Source organism: Triticum urartu, chromosome 6 (genome assembly GCF_003073215.2).
Source record: "Triticum urartu cultivar G1812 chromosome 6, Tu2.1, whole genome shotgun sequence".
Lineage (NCBI taxonomy): Eukaryota > Viridiplantae > Streptophyta > Magnoliopsida > Poales > Poaceae > Triticum > Triticum urartu.
This window is the reverse complement of record NC_053027.1, coordinates 526,988,870-527,011,266: the sequence shown is the minus strand read 5'-3', so window position 1 is coordinate 527,011,266 and position 22,397 is coordinate 526,988,870. Positions and strand designations below refer to the sequence as shown.

The 22,397-nt window shown below is 46.7% G+C and overlaps 2 protein-coding genes across 6 annotated transcripts; both read left to right on the top strand.

The window, feature by feature from the left end:
• Window positions 1-7,114: 7,114 nt before the first annotated feature.
• LOC125512664 (growth-regulating factor 1-like) lies at window positions 7,115-9,072 on the top strand. The gene is made up of 3 exons (XM_048677760.1): window positions 7,115-7,514; window positions 7,625-8,614; window positions 8,700-9,072. Exons 1-3 carry the CDS (start codon window positions 7,283-7,285, stop codon window positions 8,705-8,707), a joined length of 1,230 nt encoding a protein of 409 aa, XP_048533717.1. The 5' UTR covers window positions 7,115-7,282; the 3' UTR covers window positions 8,708-9,072.
• A 3,096-nt stretch (window positions 9,073-12,168) lies between these two features.
• LOC125514887 (ubiquitin-like protein ATG12) lies at window positions 12,169-21,984 on the top strand. 5 transcript variants are annotated; one of them, XR_007286650.1, is made up of 11 exons: window positions 13,146-13,160; window positions 15,028-15,090; window positions 15,798-17,283; window positions 18,056-18,260; window positions 18,414-18,626; window positions 18,722-19,019; window positions 19,632-19,894; window positions 19,990-20,240; window positions 20,424-20,643; window positions 20,736-20,847; window positions 21,363-21,984. XR_007286650.1 is itself a non-coding variant. In XM_048680257.1 (5 exons), the coding sequence occupies exons 1-5, from the start codon at window positions 12,292-12,294 to the stop codon at window positions 15,855-15,857; spliced, it is 279 nt and encodes a 92-aa protein (XP_048536214.1). In that variant the 5' UTR covers window positions 12,169-12,291; the 3' UTR covers window positions 15,858-16,188. The 5 variants fall into 5 exon arrangements, 2 of the variants coding, with proteins under 2 accessions (XP_048536214.1, XP_048536213.1); XR_007286651.1 differs by having other exon boundaries at window positions 19,984-20,240; window positions 20,736-20,866; XR_007286652.1 differs by lacking the exon at window positions 20,736-20,847 and having other exon boundaries at window positions 19,984-20,240.
• The last annotated feature ends 413 nt before the right edge of the window (window positions 21,985-22,397 follow it).

The window sequence follows — 22,397 nt, the reverse complement described above, 5'->3', positions numbered from 1 at the left end:
ACGAGATTGATGGATTTAAACTACCTCATTCTTGATAACTTGTGAATCATGAAACATGAACTCAAATTTTTCAAGAATGACATAATACCACCTCCAATGATACGTAAGAAAGAATTACACTCCGGATTGCAAGATGAAGAATGCTTGAGCTCCACCGAAAAGAATCTCAAAGGACACTTGGAGAAGGAATTAAATCCTTGATGAACCATCATGTAGAGCCTCCATGAAGAACTCCGGTAATAAAAGAAATGATCAATTCAAAATGAAAGAGAAGTAGAAAAACACAAGGTGAAGACTTGCAATGATTAAATGGAGCTTCATGATGATGAGAGCTTGGAACTCCGTGAAAAAAAAAAGATAAAGCATTTCGAACCGAGAATGTGATATGAAGAACCTCCGGAATAAGGAATTGAATTTACTCGATGAAGCAAGAATAAGAATTATGTTAAGCGTATCCTTCACCAATTAAATTGATGACAAGCAATGGATTTGGCATACTACTTATTCTTCTTGAAAAAGGATTGAGGAGAGATATAGCGCAAACTTTGGAAAATCTTCAACGAACCACCGGTAGAATTGAAAATAAACGCAAAAAAGATAAAGAAACAACAGAAAAAAATTAGAGAACGAATGAAGATACTTGACAGAATTTAGATATATGAGAACGAAGAAATCACGAGCTGATTAGAGATCACTTGAACGATGCACCGATAGGGTTTGGAGTACAAGAGCTGAAAGCTGGAATGATTAATTCTTCTGAAGTGATGGCCTTCAGAGGAAAGAAATGAAAACAACTCATTAAATGCTCCGTATAGGTGAAAAGAATTCTCACAATCGAAAACAATTATGAGAGGATGACAACGAGCTAGAATCACGAATCTTGAAGAGAATGGGGCAGATTGAGGAGAAAATCTTCTTCGGTATTCTAAATCTGAGAATGACGACGAGAAACACCACCAATAATTGTAGAGGCACTCCGGAATTAGAATTGGAAAGGTTGAACCAACGATGAAAAGAATTTAACCGATCTTGGAGAAAGGCATTTGACTGATGATAAATCATTCTTACGTCAAACTTTGAAAAGAAATTTGAGGATAACTCCGGAAAAATTAGAAGAGTCAGGTAAGATCCTAGAAAAAGACTTGTGGGTTAGGGCCCACTGAAAAGATACATCGTTGAACGATTTCTTGAAAAGGAGATTGCACCGGTCGAATTAAATGGCTTGAATAAGAAAAGAACCTCGAAACAACTTGAACGGATTAGGAATGAAAACACGAATCTTCGAGATATCTTGAGCACTCCGGAACAATTAAATAGCGAGAAGTGAATGAATATAAGGTGCACCGGCATGAGAAAGTATTTGAAACGAGGAAAAAGATATGATCAACACCGAAAGCTTGAATTGGTTCCACCGGAGAAGAAAACGAGTGAAGAGTGACGAACTTGAAGCTCCGTTAGAATATTCATGAGAATCACTGGATAAGAAACATTGACGGAAAAGGAATGAAGAGGCCTCGCATCAATAAGATGGATACTTGATTAAGATATCTGAGTCCTTGAAAAAAAAGGGGGGGGGGGGGGGGAAAAACAAAGGCAACTTGGGACGAATGAAACAAACACCGTTGAGAAGAACTGATAATTGATCTTGCGGATGTTGAAATGATCGGATCCACTTGAAGAGAAGCACATTGGTTAAAAAAGATTGACAAAACAATCTTGATGATCAAGAAGGATTGGTATTCACATCGGAGTATGAGAACACCATTTGGGGAAGGTATGGAATCAACATTTGACTTCGAAGCAACTCGAATACCACAACTCAAAACAAAACAAAGGATTGGCTTGTAGAATAAGCCGGAACAAACATATGATAGAGATTTCGTCCGAAGTTTTCGTGGTGGGGCCTACACGGGCTCGATCGTACAGCACCATCATGTACAAGGCAGTGCACATGACATACGAAGCATCCCCGAGTCGGCATAGCCAAGGACTCTTTAAGACACAACGAGACCACTGTAAAACCAACCGTGGATAGGCGGACCACTAGACGTCGAACCCCAATTTCATATCATACATCTGTCGGAAAGATATCCTAAGAGCTACTTGAATTCCCACTTATAAGCTCCCGAAACTTTCCGGTTATGCAATCAGGTGTTGGGGATACAGGGGAAGCATAATATCTCACCCAAAACAAACAAATCCTACATCCAGCTGTATCCATCCTTCAACACATAACCAAGAAACCTTCGGAAATCGTTTACCTCAACCTTCGAAAAAGCATCCGTTATACGAGTTATGGCAATACTCCTGAACTCCCACCCCAGTACTGGGTGGCGTCGAGGTTATCTCACCAACAACTGCATAAAAGAGATTTTCGATGTCGGTGAAACTAAACTCAGGTATTCCAGAACTGCAACGATAAAATTATGACGACAACACCTCGGAGCTCAACTCCCCGGGACACTGCCACAACCCCTAAATGTCAGGAGGAACCAAGAACAATGCTCTCGTCACAAAACCATCGGAACGATTCCAAGATACCCGCGTGATCCTAAATTTTTTTAGTGAAATTTGAGAAGAGAAGAGTCAAAACTCTACGTCAGGATGCCTCACCAGAGCGACGAAGGGACTGCGGAGTAAAAAGAATTCCTAACTCTCCGATATATATAATCCTAAATCACTTAAAACATTTCTAGACTCAATAACGCCAGTGATTCGATCAAGCAGGGGCCTCCTAAGGTCGGGGAAGGCTCTGATTACCAACTTGTAACGCCCTCGATGCGGCTATATCTCCTACGTGTCGAAGCAAGACTTAGAGGCATAACCGCATTGAAAGCAATGTCGCAAGTAAGGTAATCTTCACACAACCCATGTAATACATAAGGGAAAGAGATACATAGTTGGCTTACAATCGCCACTTCACACAAATACATGAATAAAGCATTACATCATACAGATACAATCAAGGTCCGACTACGGAACCAAAATAAAAGAAGACTACCCCAAAAGCGACACAGATCCCCGATCGTCCCGACTGGGCTCCACTACTGATCAACTAGAACGAAACAACACAAAAGACAAGATCTTCATCGAGCTCCTCCTTGAGATTGGTTGCGTCACCTGCTCGGTAACATCGGCACCTGCAAACTGGTTTTGGAAGTATCTGTGAGTCACGGGGACTCAGCAATCTCACACCCTCGCGATCAAGACTATTTAAGCTTATAGGAAGGGTAAAAGGTATGAGGTGGAGCTGCAGCAAGCGACTAGCATATATGGTGGCTAAACATATTGGCAAAAGAGAGCGAGAAGAGAAGGCAAAAGCACGGTCGAACAACTAATGATCAAGAAGTGATCCTAGAACAACCTACGTCAAGCATAACTCCAACACCATGTTCACTTCCCGGACTCCGCCGGAAAGAGACCATCACGGCAACACACGCGGTTGATGTATTTTAATTAAGATCAACTTCAGGTTTTCTACAACCGGACATTAACAAATTCCCATCTGCCCATAACCGCGGGCATGGCTTTCGAAAGTTCAAAACCCTGCAGTGGTGTCCCAACTTAGCCCATCACAAGCTCTCACGGTCAACGAAGGATATTCCTTCTAGCGGGAAGACCTGATCAGGCTCGGAATCCCGGTTACAAGACATCCTCGACAATGGTAAAACAAGTCCAGCAAGACCACCCGATGCGCCGACATCCCGATAGGAGCTGCACATATCTCGTTCTCAGGGCACACCAGATAAGCTAAGCGTACGGGAGCCAACGTAACCCAAGTTGCCAAGGGACGGCCCTGCACGGTGCTCTGGGTTGGACCAACACTTAGACAAGCACTGGCCCGGGGGTTTAAAAATAAATATGACCCTTGGGGTGGTCTCCAAACCCTCACAAACTTTTCCGGGGGTAATCAAAATGGTCGATTCCTCTCCAAAAGACTCCTACCGCCTAGGAGTCTCCAACCTCCAAGAGTAACAAGAACGATGCGAAAAGCTCAACACTTGCTCAAATCACGAATTACTTTGGTGAGAAGAAGGGGAAGGAGTGGATCTATCACTTGACTGGACAACTTCTCTCTAATGCTCTCAAATCCCTTAGGGATCCAAGATTTGGTGTGGAAGGGTGAGTGAGAGAGAGAAATGTGTTCTTGAGGATGTTTTAAGTGAATGGTCAACCCTCACACGGGATAGGAGGAGGATATTTATTGTATACCTTAATAAGTGGCCGTTGGAGCACAAAACAACACTACAGCGCCGGATGTCCGATGTGCAACGGACGACCGAAGGCTCAATAGACACCGGACGTCCGACAGGGACCGGACGTCCGATGTTTTGGCACGGTATAGAAGGTACCGTATAACCGGAGGATCCTGGACGTCCGATGTTTAGGCTCGGTGGAGAAAGTATCGGACGACCGAAGAGTATCGGACGGCCGAGGGCTTGGCAGACAATGGACGACCGACAGGGACCGGACGCCCGATGTTTTGCTACTGCATAGAATATACCGGATGACCGGAGGGTACCGGACATCCGATGTTTTGGTTTTGATGTAGATTGTCGGACGTCCGGTGAATACCGGACGTCAGATGTTTTGGCTCTGTCTATGAGGAGTTGGACGTCCGGTGAGCACCGGTCGTCCATTGTCGAACCACACCCCCAATGAAGGGCTACAGGAATAAGAGCAGCGCATGGAACGTTGCCGACATCGTGACCGTCGTTGTCGGTCAAGAGTTTCTCCCGATCCATAGCCCCAACCCCAATGTCCCGATCAGCCACTGGATGCGGCCACCCATAGGTCGCCGGCATACGAGGACGGCAAGGGAAGGACGAAGAACACGAGGAGGATCATCGGCATCAAATCGTTACCACGGGCTCACAGAGCAGCCAAGGTCCGATATCCACGCTTGCCCACCGTCTCGCTGCTCGAGCAGCCAATAACGTCACCCAACAACATATGGCGCCACCCCCCGCCGCCGGTAAGGAGGCACCCTTTCGGTCGTGGCTGCCACCATCAGACCAAGCGCTTCAGGCACAAACCACAGCTAGCCAACATCACCGTAGCACGATGCGATTCAGATCGGGGCAAACATGACCTAGGCCCCGCCACCAGCACCACAGGGCCACACAGCCCCCGGATCCGAGTGTCCTCGCCGAACCCTGCGCCCCCACGAGTGGCTAACCCGCATTGTCGCGACCTCGACCAAGGGAGGGATGGTGGAACCCCGCTGCCGCCTGTGTCGCATGGGCTTCGTCCAGCGAACGCCCACCGCCGACGACGAGGAGGAGCAAGGAGAGCACCACCGGCTGAGCTAGGGTCCACGAGCCGCGCGCGGCGAGAGTTTGGAGAGGGGAAAGGTGGTCCGCGTGATAAGTACTTCAGTGCAACTTGCAGCTGTGATGACAAAGTACAGGTTGCATTTTTCATGAAACTAAATCACGCCTTTTAGAAAATCAACTTGACACACAAGAGCCTTAGATATGGCTGACGTGGACATGAGATGCACTGTCGTAGATACTTTTTGGCATAGGACGACCTGAACTGTGGATCATTTGAATGGGTGAAGCCACCATACTCTAAAATCCCACCTTAGGCCAACTCCACCACGCAATCCTATCCTATTCGGCCTCGTCCGTTTGGGGTAAAAGACACAAAAGAAGCGACCCAGTGCGCGGGAGCAAACGGACTTTTGTCCGTTTTGTGTCCGTTTTTGACCCATCCGCGGCCCAAGTTTGCGCCTTTTTGGGGTGAAACGGACACCACACGGACGCGCGGGTCGTCTGCGCGTGTCCTTCCCTGGCCCGCCCGTCGGTGGCACAAGGCGGGCCTTTTTCTATCCGCCCCCCTCCCTCCCTCCGGCCGCACCCCCTCCACTCTTCCCCACTCTTCCCCTCGCCGCCGCCGCCGCCGCTGCTATTGCAGTCGTGCAGTTCGGACGTGAGCTCGCCCAACCCCTTCCCCTCGGCGCCGCCGAGCTACCCAACCACGGCCACCTAGTTTGCGCACCCGCCGGCCGGTTTTGGGGCGGATCCGGTCGGTCTTGAGTTCGGCCGGCTGTGGGAGGCCGGGCCACGCCATGGACTGGCCGGGCACCTCGCCGGAAGGCCCTGGCAGGGCCGCAAGGCCACATGCAGGCAATGGCTCCTCCTCTAGCCGCTCGGATCTGCATCGTCGGTGGCCCGCCGGCAGATACACGAATGGCGGTCGTCCGGGCTCGGTGCTTGCCCAAAAGCTCGCCGGCGCACCGTTGCCACTCATTAAGTGCGACCACTGCCCAAGGATGGTCGTGCGCCGCGTGTCTACAACACCGGAACATCCCGGATGGGTGTTCATCAAGTGCTTAAACGAGGGGGTATGCGCTTTTTTAGCTTCGGTTTGTGCTCTAGATTTGACTAGTTGTGCTAACTTCAAATTTTGTTGTGTAGAATGGATGCAAGTTTTGGTATTGGGAAGAAGAGTACATCAATATATTGATAGAGCGAAATTTAGTACATGTTCGTGCACTTTTAACTAGTTTAGAGGCTGTAAATGAGACAAGTGCACTTGTTGCTAAATTAGAGGCTAGACATGAGACTAGGTGAGAGGAAGGAACATCTACATCTGGTTTGAAGAAGAAAGGAGGATGCCAGATCGAGCCTCCTCCACAGATCAACAATGAGTGCATCGAAAGGCCCTAACCCAACTCGAGGGGGCAGTTATGGAAGTTGTCTATCTTCTAAAATGTATTCTTATTGTTCTTATTTTCTTTGGCCTTACTTTACTAGTCAAAATGTGATGATATATTGTCATGTATCAAAAATAAATGATAAAAAAAAATTAAGGACTTGCAAAGAAAAATACGCGAACAGGATACGGCCGGGATGCATCCACGCGCTGGACGCATGGCCACCGCATTCCAGGACACGCCCGAACACAACCTCAAATCCTTACCCAAACGAACAGAATCCGAACAAAATGAAAGTTCGTTTGGAATCGCGCGATGGAGTTGGCATTAGCGGACCCTCCATTTTGGTTCGCCGCGCCACGGGACGGGAACGGTCTCCGTGACTGCGCGCGTCAGCCCTCCTGCTTCCTCCGTCCTACTCCCACTACAAAACCCCCCAGCCTCCCATCCTCAGAGAGTGCTCCCCTCCACTCACCACCTCTCCCTCCTCACAAGAGCATCGCCATTCTCAACAACCGCACCACGTCGATCGCCAAGGTCCGTGCCGCACAACCACAGCGTAGCTAGTAGCCAGCTAGGTTGCTGTGTTCGGGAAGCCGAGCGGGGTACGAGCCGGAGACGATGATGATGATGGGCGGTCGCGCGGGGGCCGGCGGCGTCGGGGCAGGCGGCGGCCGGTGCCCGTTCACGGCGACGCAGTGGCAGGAGCTGGAGCACCAGGCGCTCATCTACAAGTACATGGCCTCCGGCGTGCCCATCCCCTCCGACCTCCTCCTCCCGCTCCGCCGCAGCTTCCTCCTCGACTCCGCCCTCGCCACCTCCCCCTCCCTCGCCTTCCCTCCCCAGGCCGCACGTACGTACCGTGTCTTCTTCACCAACCTGTTTGCTTTGATTTGCTTCCATGTCGACCTTGCTTGCATGCATGTACATGTTGATACTGACTCGTGATGGACGGTGTTGCAGTTGGGTGGGGTTGCTTTGGCATGGGGTTCGGCCGGAAGGCGGAGGACCCGGAGCCGGGGCGGTGCCGGCGGACGGACGGCAAGAAGTGGCGCTGCTCCAAGGAGGCGTACCCGGACTCCAAGTACTGCGAGAAGCACATGCACCGGGGCAAGAACCGTTCAAGAAAGCCTGTGGAAATGTCCTTGGCCACGCCCCCGCCGCCGCCTTCCTCCTCGGCCTCCTCTTCCTCCTCCAACGTCCACTCCGCCGTCAACGTCGCCACCACCACCACCTCCCCAGCGCCGTCCTACCACCGCCACGCCGCTGCCACTCACGACACGACGCCCTACCACGCCCTCTACGGCGGCCCCTACTCCTCCGCCGGCCGCCAGCAGCACGCCAGCGCCTACCACCACGCGGCGCAGGTCAGCCCGTTCCACCTGCACCTCGACACCACCCACCCGCACCCGCCGCCGTCCTACTACTCCACCATGGACCACAGCAAGGACAGCTACGCCTACGGGCACAGCGTCAAGGAGGTGCACGGCGGCGGCGAGCACGCCTTCTTCTCCTCCGACGTCAGCACCGACAGGGACCACCACCACCATCAGCACCAACACCACGCTAGCGCCGGCGGCAACGGCCAGTGGCAGTTCAAGCAGCTCGGCGGCATGGAGCCCAAGCAGCACAACCCCACGTCGCTCTTCCCCGGCTACGGCAACAACGCGGCGTACGCCATCGACCTGTCCAGCAAAGAAGAGGACGAGGAGAAGGAGAGGCGGCAGCAGCAGCAGCACTGCTTCCTGCTGGGCGCCGACCTGAGGCTCGACAAGCCGTCGTCGGGGCACGGCGACTCCGCCGACCAGAAGCCTCTCCGGCCGTTCTTCGACGAGTGGCCGCACGAGAAGACTGGCAGCAAGGGGTCGTGGATGGGGCTCGAGGGGGAGACGCAGCTCTCCATCTCCATCGCCAATGAACTCCCCATCACCACCACCTCCCGCTACCACCATGGTACGTTCAGCTCTTCTTCTCTTACACTTTGATGAAACCAGCCATTAGTTTCCTCGGCTCATTAGTTCGCTTTCACGATCTGCAGGTGAATGATCCCAAGTCCCAACGAGAAGACCAAGAACGAAGCTGCAACGAGAGACCATCTCCACGAACACGCACGTACGGAGCGAATCCATTGGTCCTTTCCCGGCGTGCTACTCCAGATGCATGCCGCCGAGACCTGGACCAGCTACCTCGAGGCATGCATGCACAGTTCGAGCGCTGAAGATCTTGAGAGGCCGGAACCTACTACGACCATCATTTTCATTTCTTCTTCCTTCTCCTTCATTTGTAATCTTTGGTTTGGTCAGAGTGTAACATTTCCACGACATCCATGGGGTGGCGAGGCTACTATGTTAATCAGTTGAGGTTGAGGCAATCTGAATCTTTTTCATTAGGGAACCTTTTCCCTTGCACTACCACCTGTGATATCATGAGATGAGATGCTAGCTTGCTAGCTCAGCCGAGCGTGTTGGCTTTAGTTAATGTCCTTTTTCTTTTCTCTTTCTGATTCCTCTGTGAGTCTGTCTGAGATGGTTTGTCACATCTGCTGATTCTGCCCAAAGCTCAGAAGCCCGCCCACACCACACACACGATGCTCGGCATCAGCAGCTTTACTTTATGCTGCCTGAGACGCTCGTACAGTACTTATTTAGGACAACACAGTACGCCAACTTGGTCACACCATGCCTCTGATAAGCGCTAAACATACTGTTACTTTTTCCTCCACGACTGACCTTTTGGCATGGTCTTTGCTTTGCTTTGCTTTGCTCCTGTCAAGCGCAGGCCTCCTACGCTCTCTAGTCTACCGTTTCTTTCGTGATGTCACGTCACTGGCTAGAGCTAGAGCTAGGTTTCAGTGCTCCACACGCTGCATGGCAAGTCCAAGCTCTATTCAGTCGCTGCGAGAAGCTGGCTGGGTGCAGTGTCACTGGCCGAGCTGCAGGGGGAGGAGGAGACTGACAACGACTCCTGGGCTGGGCTGGGCGAATTGAATGGCTGGCAATGGCAGCCGCAGTGCAATTGCTGCCGGCCGGCCAGCCAGCCCAGCCCCTGAGACGATGTCAGGGCGTGTGTCAGGCGTTGCGCCCATGCGACGGATTGACCGATCTAGGCTCAGATTTGCTGAGTGCTGACCGGCGTCCTGCATCTGCATGCCAGCGCTGCGTGGCCCCTGCATGCATGCATGCATGCGCTCCACAGTGGGTTTGGGTAGGTCGCTGTCTGCCGTAGCAGGACGCCGTAGCACGTCCCCTGACCCCCAGCGGTGCGCCGTGACAGTGTCGCGAGTCATGGGCGCATGTACCGGTTGTGCCGTATGCGCCCCTGCCCCGTGGGCCAGCCGATGCGTACGGCAATACTACACTGTGGCCGCAGCTCGAGCCCTTTCAAATGCATATCAACTTGGAGAAACTTGCTAGTAGTAGTAGTACCACTCTAGGGTTAATGGATCGATCCGTTCTCTTCCGGCAGGCAGTTCGTACGACTCGAGCTAGAGGTTAGATTGATTTCAGTGCGTAACCACGAGTTTGTTAGCCGAGAACGGCCAAGAAACCGGTCAGTGAACGTCAGTCGGCCGTACGTACGCGGCCACTAAACATTAGCCCGATACCCCGACGGTAGCATCTCTGCGCCAGCGGCGCCGATTAAACAAAGCCGCGCGGCCAGCGCTGCCACGGCCGCACGCACGCACGCCCGGCCCGTTCAACACGGAGCCGAGACCGGCCCGTGCGCGGCCACCTGCTGCGCAGCGACGAATCTGCAGCCTGCCGGCAGGGCTCACGTGAGAGGATGCACGAGGAGCTCGACGGTGGCGGTGGGCGTACGGCGCCGTGTCTCCGCCGTGCCCGTGCATGCATCATGTATGTATGTCGCCGTGTCAACTGAACCGGGATAGAGAAATCGGCCTCCGCCGCTTTGGAGTTGGTTAGCAATGGTGGCACCGCATTATTGTGCCGCTGCTGACACTGTCTCCTCCCTCCCTCCCTCTCCCCAGCTGTGGCGCCATGGTCCTGGCTGCCATTTCCGTGTAAGCTTCGCATGTGCTGGTCTGGTCTCTGATCCATGCCTGGTGTGGCGCGTAGTATATTGGCGCGGTGACCACTGATTTGTTTTTGCTTTCCTGTTTGGAGCGGGAGGTTCAATGGCGCTGCATGTCTGCATCATGGTATGGGCAGGCACCTGCACCGGCCCCCCGCGACACGGTCGCGAGAAACCCAGGAGATCGATCCACGGAGAGCATGTCTGGCTCCTTTGATGATTATAATCAGAAAGCTGTTACGGTTTCTACGGTGCTTGGTGTAGCACCACCATCAGTATGTTCTTCCGGTTTGTGTAGAAATCATGGCGAAACACGTGTCAAGCTACGTGCACTGACTAACAAGGTGGTAAGTGTAGATGATTCAAGTCAAAGGGCGACAGGCAGATCAAGGGCCTGCTGAGCTGATCAGAGTTAAGTAAAAAAGATATGGAAATTGGCTGGAAAAGCGAGTGTCATGTTGATGGGCAACCTAGAGCTCTGGGATCCTGTCAGGGGCAAACCGGCTAAACAACCGTCATGCGCGGTGCTTAGCTAGCTACGCTAGGCTAGACATGCCGATTTAACTAACCCGGCTGCGCAGTCTGACACCTCGGGATAGCGAGCCCTGCAACGTGCTCACCGCAGACGCAGGGAAGCCGGTAGCGGTAGCTCGCGGCCACAGCTCCATTCCTCCTTTGAATACTCGGATCGGGAGGTCGGTGTGGCGCGGAGATGCCCGCCTCTGCCTCGCCGCGTCGTCACCGCACGCGTTAGTTAGTGCTAGTTCTGTACTCTAGTTCAGTACACTGTGCTACTGTACATCAGTAGTTTAAATTTTGAACCCTCTGCGTCAGTTTTCTTGGGTTATTTTGTCAGTTCAGGGGGATCCGATGCGGGCAGAGGATGTATTTATCTCGGTTTCCCGTGCTCCATCGCCGGTGTCGCGGCTCGTCAGGGCGCTTAAACTAGACGTCGTTCGGGCATGGGGCTCTGGGTGCAGGTGCAGGAGTATCAATCGATGTTCAGACACGTACGCGCCTGCACATTGTCAGCTAAGTCAGTGGTGCACTCCAACTTGACGAGATGCTGCAGGTGGCTCCTCCAATGGCTTGCCTCTGGCATCGGTGCTACTCCTATTACTGTACCGCCGTTACAGACTGGAAGCCTCTGACAGAACGAGGATTAGGGCGTGGCCTGCTTAGTTGGTTTGCCTCAATCTCTGGCCTGTTTTCGCTGCTCCTTCAAGCATGTCTTGTGCAGGCAGCATTGCAGCTCCACAGCGACAATGTGTTGCTCTTGCTTCAGAAAAAGATCAGATGAAAGTTGCGTATGACAGCCCGTTTGTGATGGCTTCCAGGCCTTAATGGGCCTGTGAGGCCCCTTTAGACGTACCCGTTGAGCTTTCTTCGGCCCAGCGTACTGATTGAAAAACCCTCTCCCGGGAACTGGGTTTGCTTACGGACCCGGTCTGCGAATCCGCAACGGAGAAGAACTGATTGTTCGTCAGTTCATCGCAGGCCTACGTATATATGTATCCCCGGTCGCTCGGTTTCTTGTGATTATTATTACGGGATCGCGTCGCCGAACAGGACCTCCGGAATCCCCCACCTCGGCTCGGATGGCCGGCTCTGACGATGACCAGAAAGGTTCGCGACTCTCGCGCCCGTGTCCTCCGCCGCTCTGCTCTGCCTTGCGGGCTTAACAAGTTCTCTTGTTGCTGTGGAATTTTGCAGTTGTGGTGTGCTTACGCTCGCTCGGCAGCGCGCCGATGCTGAGGCGAAACAAGTTCAAGGTGCGGCTCCCGTCTCGTTGACGTTCCTCTTTTTTTGCCCTTCTAATTCTTGTTCCTGCCTGCAAACCGCCTACAGGGGCCTCGCCCCCGCTAGTTACCTGCTGCTTAGTGGAATCGAGGTTTCGGTTTTACTCGGTTTTCCCTGCTGAATTTATTCATCGAGTTCAGATAAACTGAAGAACTTTACCAGTAAGTAGTATAGCCAGATGCATCCTTGCTAAGAAACCAGGGGAGGTTTGCGGGGGAGGCAAATAAGCCAGGCATTTTTTCTCACCTTGATTGTTCCCGTCTGCTTGCTGGTTGTGGAAGGTAGTCTATTTGATGAACTGAATGTCGCAGGTTGGAAACCTTGCTAGGACCTGCACTTGGTTGTAGCCAACTAGAAGGGCGACTCTAGCATGAAATTGACTCGTATATATATGAACTTCACAGAGGATCTAGTGTTTAACCTAGCCTGAGTTACAGTAATCCCGGCGATACATTAGTAGCCTTATAGTTGCTGCTTCAATTGGTTGGCTTTACTGAAATTCTGCTATCTTTGAAATTGGATTCTGAACTGTTTACCTTGTGTTGTACGCAATGAACTTTCATTAATTTGTTGCTTTTGTATCTGTATCTGCTGCTAGATTTCAGGACGAGAGAAATTCTCGAAGATTATCGAATTTCTTTGCGGACAACTCCATAAGGATACACTGGTACGAACATAGTTGCGAGTTTGATGGAAATTTAATCCATGACACTCTAAATTTTCACTGACAGTTTTGTATGTTGCCCACAGTTTGTCTATGTCCACAGTGCATTTTCAACAAACCCATTTTCACCAAAACCAGACGAGCTGCTAATCGACTTATATAATGTAAGATTCTGCATTCTTTCTACTTATAAATACGTTCTTGCATCTTCATCCTTAGCAAACACTTGCATATGATGTGTGTTTACATTATCAATTAGCACCTTATAATGATTCTCTTGCTTGGGTAATCATTTATTTATCACCCCGATTGACACTCTAGGATTTGTCACCATTTATGTTAATGAGCCACATTTCAGTGAGACACAGATTCAATGGGCTGTTAAATTGGCAGATAGTGGATTCTTGCTTAAATCTCTAGTTGGCAAGACCAAACATATTCTTGAAATGTGTGGACAACTTTTTGATTACATGAAGATTGTTTACAAAATACATGAACATTTTATTAATGCATGATAAACTTTTTTATAATTTTTTAAATTATTTATATAAAAAATATTTAGAAATTTCGAAATATATACAAAGAAAAAATGATCAATCGAAAACAAAAGAGAAAGAAACGAACGAAAATAACATCTTAATGGGCTGGCCCAGTCGAGGTCTTGAGGCGAGACCTAGACGCGCCCGTCGGCCCTTCGGCCCAGAGTACTGATTTGATACCTTCTCCTGGCACTGGGTTTGCTTACGGACCGGTCTGCTGCTAATAATCCCCAACGGAGAAGGTAGGGGTTGTTCATCAGTTCATCGCGTCGCCGAGCAGGACCTCCTGAATCCCCCTCCTCGTCCTCCTCGGCCTTCCCAGCTGCTCCGATGGCGGGCTCCGAGGCTGAGCAGAAAGGTTTGCGACCCCCGCCCACGGGTTCCATCGTCTCCTGCGCCGCTCTTTTTCCCACGGGTTTAATTTCTCTTTGTTCGCGTGGAATCTTGCAGTCGTGGTGCACGTCCGCTCGGCCGGCAACGCGCCGATACTGAAGCAAGACAAGTTCAAGGTGCGGTTCTCGTTTCGCACCCCTTCTTTTCGATCTTGTTCCTGCCTGCAAACCGCCGCTGCTTAGTGGAACCGAGGTTTCGGTTCTACTCGGATCTCGGGGTTTTCTCCGGTGAATTTTGTCAGCGAATTCAGATAAACCGATAAACTTTTCTGGCAGTAGACTAGTAGCCGCCGGATGTTTAGGTACTATCTCTGCCTAGATGGGGACAGTGAAACCTAGCATATTTTCCATCCCTTGATTGATGGTCCCTTGCAGCAGTTTGGTCTGCTTGCTGGTTGTGGTAGATAATGTATTTAGTGAACTGAATGTCGCAAGCTGGAAACCTTGCTAGGACCTGCTCTTGGTTGTAGCCAACTAGAAGAGCAACTTTAGCAAAAAATTGAGTACTTTGCCTATTCCCGTGGCTCATAGATACTATACATATGAACATTGCAGAGGATCTAATGTTAACCTAGCCTGAGTTACACTACCAGTGCCGGGGATGCATTTAGTAGGCTTATAGACAATTGGTTGGCTTTATTGATATACCACTACTTCAAATTGTTGACTACTGAAATCCTGATATCATTTGTGTTTGTCCTTGAAATTTGATTATGAACTGCTTACCTTGTGTTGCACGCCATGAACTTCATTAATCTGTTGCTTGTGTATCTGTTTCTCCTGCTAGATTTCAGGACGAGATAAATTCTTGAGGGTTATTGAATTTCTTCGTCGACAACTTCATCAGGATACACTGGTAGGAATATAGTCGTGAGTTTGATGCAAATTTAATCCATGACACCCTAGGTTTTCATTGACAGTTTTCTATGTTGCCCACAGTTTGTCTATGTCAACAGTTCGTTTTCTCCAAGCCCAGATGAGCTGATAATTGACTTGTATAATGTAAGATTCTGGATGCTATCTTATTAACATATTTTATCACAATCCCCATCCTTTAATGATTAATGTGTACACTCATGTATGATGTGTGTTTATGTCATCAATTAGCACCTGAATACCCCCTCCATTCCTAAATATAAGACCTTTTAGAGATACCAACATGGACTACATATGGAGCAAAATGAGTGAATCTACTCTCTATAAAATACGTCCATATACACCCATGTGTAGTCTATATTGAAATCTCTAAAAGAGCTTATATTTAGAAACGGAGGGAGTAATTCCTTTCTTCGGAAATCATTTATTTATTATCACCCCGAAGATTGACGCTCTAGGATTTGTCAATCTTTTTATGTGATTGTCATCCTTTGTCTTAATGAGCCACATTCCACCGAGACACAGGGTAATAATGACCTTTTTATGTGATTGTCACCCTTTGTCTTAATGAGCGACATTCCACTGAGACACAGGGTAATAACTCCTATCAGTGGATTGGTTAATTGGCGACTAGTTGTATTCTTTCTTAAATCTCTAGTTGGCAAACTTACATAATACAAAGTCTTGGATCTTTATGGTTCGTATGCATATACTATTTTTAATGGATTCCTTAGTTACCAAGCATCATTTGTTTGCCATTGACTTTCTGTTATTTCAGAAGGCGTATTAATGAAGAAGAACGCTGATCATGTTCTTATGTTATAACTCTGCAGAATTTTGCAATAGACGGGAAGCTTGTGGTAAACTATGCTTTATCGGCAGCGTGGGGTTAAAAGTTTGGATTAGCAGGAAGAACCGAAGAATCGAATGGATTGAAAAGGTCGTTTGAAATTTGACCGTTTTACTGTGTATAGCTGGAGTTGTAGTTGGTCAGTCAAAGAGGCACTAGCTCTCACATATGTTGATGATGAAAGTAAAGGTTCTTGCGAGACTGCCTTTTCTGGCATTGAACTCTCCAAGTGCTCGTACGAAAGAATCGTCAAATGTTTATAATTTGTTTACTAAGGAGTAGGTTAGTTCTGAAAAAATGTTTAGGAAAAATCTGACGGTTGTGGTGTACTAACCAAAAGAAGGTCTATCAAGTATACCGTTTTGATCTTTTTATAGTGTATCTCATTCTTTTTGTGGTATTGGGTTTTTAATATGTACTTTCTCTGCTCCAAATTAATTAAAGTTCTAGGTTTGTGCTAATTTACAAAGTACATTAACATCTACAACACCAAATTACTTGCATTTGGTGTTTTTAAAAATATATTTCCATTTCATATATAATTGATGTTGTAGATCTTAGTTCATTTTTTTAAGACTTGGTCAAACTTTAAAAAGATTGATTTAGAGCACCTGCAAAACTTCAATTAATTTGAAACAAAAGGAGAAATAGGTATACACTTGACAAAAGATAGATATGCATCTTGTAGATCTTGGGGTAAAGGCAGATGTCACACACTCACATGCCTCTCTACTTATTCAAATGTTTCGACAGCTTGATTTCCGCATAATTAATTTCTCGTGAAACGTTTAACTTTCTATTCACCTCCGTGGTTGCGTGTTACATATGCAAGGATGAACTTGACAACTGTGCAAAAAGGAAATAAACTTTAAAACATCAAGAAAATAACAAATTCATGAGGAAAAGGGGCAAGCCCAACGATGTATGCAGCCCCGTGCAAAAAAGAATAGATAACACAAGAACTCAAAAGGAAAAATCTACATGAATCTTTGCACAAATTCAAACAGTTATATTAACAAGTCCATATTACCAGTAGACAGGAGAAAAACCATGTACTAGCATCCATGTCGCAGATCTTGGGTCGCGGCCGGACAAATTTGACCGGATGCGGACGCCAATAGGGTGTGTGTGTCACTCTCTCCCTCTCTGTAAAAAATGTTGGGTGGCACACATTCACACGTCTCTGCTTATTATTATTGAAATGTTGCGTCAGCAGGATTCCCGCATAATTAACTTTCTCGTGAAGCGTTTAAACAAATTACACTACTGCTACTATCGATGCCCGATCTGGATCTAACCAGCTGAGTTCAAAGAAAATATCTACTATCAGCTCCGTGGAGGTGCCCGTCCCTATATCACACCCCCATCACCCTGTTGGTGAACTCACTCCAGCAACCACATCCCTTCTCCTGCCCCGGACTCCTGCAGCACCTGAAGCTCGCCTTCGCCACGCATCTGCGCTTCTGCAGGTAACTGCGATATTTTCCTTGCTTAAGATCTTATCAGAAAATCAAGTTGGGGTGTTGCTGCAGACTGCTGTTCTCTCGTGCTCGCGAGCTTTAGCTCTGAGGACCTTATTATCGTGGTTAGGATGTTTTGGTAGAATCTGCTTGCCTGTGTCGTTGCCCTAGCCCTCTGTGAACTGGTTACCACCAGTTGCTTTGCTTTGCTTCCAGCTTGAAGTCAAACGCCTGAAGGGCGTCGACAAATCTAGTTGCGGTGGGGAACGATAGCAAACGAAAGAAAAATTGTTGCTTGGTCTAGGAACGAGATATGCTTGCTCGATCTACGTATTTCACAGTAATGATGTCCATGTTTTATCATTATTATTGTAAGGTGTCTAGCGTTGTGAGGATCTGAGGCTTTGTTTGGGGATCATTCTTTCAGAGATGGTCAACACCTCATGTTGTTAGTCTGGTACGCTGACTGTGCTGCCATCGGGCTGGGAGTTTCTTTTCTGTTTTCTCCGGTGGCTGTGCCTCGTGGGGTGGTGAGCTGGGCCTCTGATTAACAGAGGAAGAGCCTGTCACGTGGTATACATGCACCCTAGTTAGACTCTGTCGGTTCACATCAAGGCGTATTTGAGTAAATCCAGGCCAGCCCCATGGAAGCAAGAGTTCTGTTATGGAACCTATGTGCAGATCAGAGGAGTGATTATTGCATATATAATACTTGAGTGATTCAGGAGTTGGGTTTAGTAGCCTTATAAACCGTGTATGTTTGCTCTACCTTTGGTTGCAGGGTACTACATGAAGTGACCTAGAACACATGGAAGGGGATAAGTTCCAGGAAGAGATCAAATGCCTCATTGAGGTGAAGCGCAAAAACATCACACGGTTTCTAGGATATTGTGCCGACACACAAGGGAGAGTGGTAGACTTTGAGGGAAGCTTTGTAATGGCAGATGTACGACGACAGTTCCTCTGTTTTAAGTATCGACACAAAGGTAGGAACATGTGATGACATCTTTTCTTGGGTCATAATTATTGGTTCCCATCTGATAACAACAATTACTGTGGTGCCATATACTCTAGCATATGAAACTAAAGTACTTCAACTGTTTCGAATACTAACTCCTCTATCTTCTCTTTGTGTATAGATACGTACAGTGGAGTTGAATGGAGAGAGCACTATCAAATAATCAAAGGAAATTGCAAGGGTTTATGGTACCTTCACCGTAATCATATTGTTCATTTGGACCTAAAACCTGATAATATATTGTTGGATGATAATATGGTACCGAAAATAGCTGACTTTGGTCTCTCAAAGTACTTTCGTGCCGGATTATCATTTCAAAATTTGGATGAACATCGTAAGTTGGCTAATCTCTTGAAATCTTGATCTTTCCGTTAGCCATATATGAATCATATTGCATATTTTAGTATTCATCCATCAATTTTCTTGCAGGGGTTATTTGGCACCAGAATTCTACGGTGGAAAACTCACATTCAAGTCAGACATATACAGTTTGGGTGTTATAATCATAGAGATATTAATATGTCATATGAAATATACCAAAGACTGCTCTGCTTTGAGTATATACCTAAAGGGTATCTTTATGATTATATCACCGGTCACATTCAAGTCAGACATATAAAGTTTGGGTGTTATAATCATAGAGATACTAACATGACATATGGGATATACCAAAGATTGCTCTGCTTTGAGTATGTACCTAAAGGGAGTCTTCATGATTATATCACCGGTACGATCACCATATCATCTCTCTTTTTTATCAATAAAACTAGCACATTATCTCATGTAACCGTGTGGGAAATATCTTTAATCATTTTCAATCTTTTTGAGACACTGTGGTGTAACAACATTTTGTAAGAACATTAACTAGACTATCAGGCTACCCGCAGAAAAAACTAGGCTATCAGGCAGATGTGTTGTTTCTACGAGATCTTGGATTGATATGCGTAATTTAAGTTTAGGTCATGAGTTGAACAATCATCCATTTGTAGAGAGCCCACAAATGTACATGACATAGGTTCAACTATTATCATTTGCGACATGTTCATATACAGTCACGGTGATCTATACATACATGCAATGTTGGGAAAATCTATCAACATGTGGTCAATAATTCATTCATTATGAGATGGTCCACCATGGTCGAATGTTTTGTCTTCTCCTTTCATTTTCTTGCTATCTCTGTTTTTACCATCATAATAGAAGATTTGGTTCAAGCATCAGAAGCATATAATAGAATTTACGTATAATGGAAGTTACTTGTTGTGTTGTATCTCTCTACTATTATAAGGACTTCAAGTATCTCAAATACTAAACATACTTTCATCTCCCCCTATTATAGATGCATCTCGTGGACTTGAATGGGGCAAGAGGTATCTAATTGTTAAAGGAATTTGTGAGGGCTTATATTACCTTGAAGAAGAAAGTATTATTCACTTAGATCTGAAACCAGCCAATATATCGATGGACAACAATATGTTGCCCAAAATTACCGACTTTGGTCTCCCAAGATGTAAGATGTTATGATGAAAATCAAAATTGGATCAATTAAGCCGATTAAGTGTCTCAAAGCTCATTAATGGTGGCTTTGCAGTGGTTTATAAGGTATGCTAACTCTCAACTACTCTTGGTCTATAGCTGAGTTTATGCTTTATTAGTAGAAAAGTTGAGTTTATTCTAGCAAGGCATGTTAGCTGCAGGGAATTCTTTAAAATGGGGCAATCGCTGTGAAGAAGCTTTCCAACACGTCTTATATTCATGATAGCGAATTCTAGTGAGAGGTTGAATGTTTGATGAAGGCCAAGCACAAAAAGTACGGTTTATGAGTTATTTGGCTATGCACATGGGGAAATGGCTTCCTACGAGGGAAAAATTTCCATGGCAGGTGTACAACAGAGGTTGCTCTGCTTTGAGTATCTACCGAAAGGAAGTCTTTGTGACTATATGACCGGTAGGATCACACAACACATAACATGTTTTCCATGTTCATTTTCTTTCTTTTGATCATCCACAATCGGAGTAGTACTAGTATATAAGTATATGCTCTCGTCTACATCTAGCTAGATTTTAAAGATTACGAACTTTAAGTATCTCACACAATAACCTGTTTTAATATCTTCTCTTCCCTGTGTAGAATGCTTATGGATATGAATGGAGAGAGTGCTATGACATAATCGAAGGAATTTGTGAGGGTTTAAGTTATCTCCACAAGAACCATATTGTTCACTTCAACTTAAAACCGACAAATATACTTTATGGAATATACTATGGTTCCTAAAATAACTGACTTTGGTATCTCAAGATGTTTTGATGAAACAAGGACTTGTTATTACTTCAAAAGTGATGGGATTAGTGTAAGCCGGCTAAGCCTCTTGAAAGCTCTCAAGCTCTTTTTTTCAGGGTTCACTTTTAAATTATGTATTCATTATCTTCTCATTTCATGCAGGGAATATTTTTTTCTAGAAGTTCTTTTCAGTGGAATAATCACGTTCAAACCAGACATATACAATCTTAGTCTATATATCAATAGTTATGGAGATATTGATTATGATGAAGAGGTATTTTGAAGTTGATTATGTATGAATTTATATCACCCTTCAATAATAAAATGTTCAAATACTGATGCCATGCCTTTTACTTATGCATACTGTTGGAAGCACATCCAGCAGGGCACAAATTAGCTGCAAAAGACACAACAGACTTATTGTTATGTAAACCTATAGTTATGCAAAGGGGAACACATTCTGCAAAAGACACAACAGACTTATTGTAATGTAAACCTATAGTTATGCAAAGGGGTAAAACGAACACATTCTTTAATACAATTTGACACTACTTTATCTCTGTTTCTTTTTAGTTTTACCAAACAGTAGAACACAGATTACATGGTGCAGTTTTTACATTTTTGTTATAAATTATTGTTAGTCTGATATTGTAATTTAGTAATTTATGTGGTTTGCACATTAACATCATATTTATAGGGTTCATATGCAAAATATTACACACTTAATTGCTGATTACATAGAGGTTGATCCTTTTCATTAACCCACATCTCACTGTTGCAATTGAGCAGGTACTCAAAATTTGGAGGAATTGATTGGACAGATCACTGGGAGGAAGACAACTGGAACGAGTGATGGAGTGCATTGACACCGAGCTAGCGAGGAAACCAAGTCCTTAGCATATGAGCAAGCACCTCAGCCGCCGGAGGGGTCGATGCTCGTCAACGTGGATGCAGCAATCTTCTCCCAATCTGCAAGAGCGGGCTTTGGTCCGGTGATACATAATCACCGGGGAAGGGTGCACAGGCGGTGAACAGAGGCTACTTTGAATGAGTTCAAATTCCTGAAGGAGCAGAAGCCATGGCACTTCGTCAAGTCTTAATCCTTGCCAGTAACACTGGTATTAGGAAGATCATGGTAGGTTAACAAGATCAAGAGTTTAGGTTTTGATAGGTCCCCTACTGGAGCCATAGTCCATGATATGAAAAAATGTGCCACAAAGTTTGTATCTTGTACTTTTATCCATGTCAATCGTTCTTGTAGTGAGGCAGCACATGTTCTGGCTAAATCGGCAGAGCATGATGTTTCGTCCTGTTGGCTTAATGGTTTCCCTGATGTAATCAGGACCATTATCTGTAATGAATCAGTTATGAATGAATAAGAGGGTGCAGCTGCCCATTACCTCAAAATAAATAAATAAAGGATAGTACTTCCTGCAAGAGAAAAGAAGGAAAAAAAGAACCCAAGTACAACAACAATCTTGTGGACTTCACGGGACACGATTGAGAAGCGACGAGCAAAGAACACGGAAACTGCTACTACGGTGAACAGCAACTGTGGGAACAGAGTGTCACTATTTTAGAGAACAACCTCTTCGTTTGTTTTATTTCTTCTCCATTTTCGTCTCTGCAAAACCCGTCACAGGGTTCAAGCACATACCGGAAGCAGGGACAGAACAGAGTAGCTCCCAGTGTGTTGTAGTATTTCCTACCATTATTTATTTATTCTAATAATGTGTTGAAATTCAGCCTTTGTGCTTGCTCTCATGTTTCATTGCACTGTTCAGGCTCTCTTTGGACTGTTAAAATTTATAAAAATGATATTGT

Excerpts from the sequence above, each read along its gene's own strand:
- LOC125512664 (XM_048677760.1), top strand. The coding sequence starts at position 7,283 with ATGATGATGATGGGCGGTCGCGCGGGGGCCGGCGGCGTCGGGGCAGGC. Across the intron at positions 7,515-7,624 it reads CTTCCCTCCCCAGGCCGCAC|TTGGGTGGGGTTGCTTTGGC; the intron begins GTACGTACCGTG and ends ACGGTGTTGCAG.
- LOC125514887 (XM_048680257.1), top strand. The coding sequence starts at position 12,292 with ATGGCCGGCTCTGACGATGACCAGAAAG. Across the intron at positions 12,320-12,406 it reads CTCTGACGATGACCAGAAAG|TTGTGGTGTGCTTACGCTCG; the intron begins GTTCGCGACTCT and ends GGAATTTTGCAG. Across the intron at positions 13,161-15,027 it reads AACTCCATAAGGATACACTG|TTTGTCTATGTCAACAGTTC; the intron begins GTACGAACATAG and ends TGTTGCCCACAG.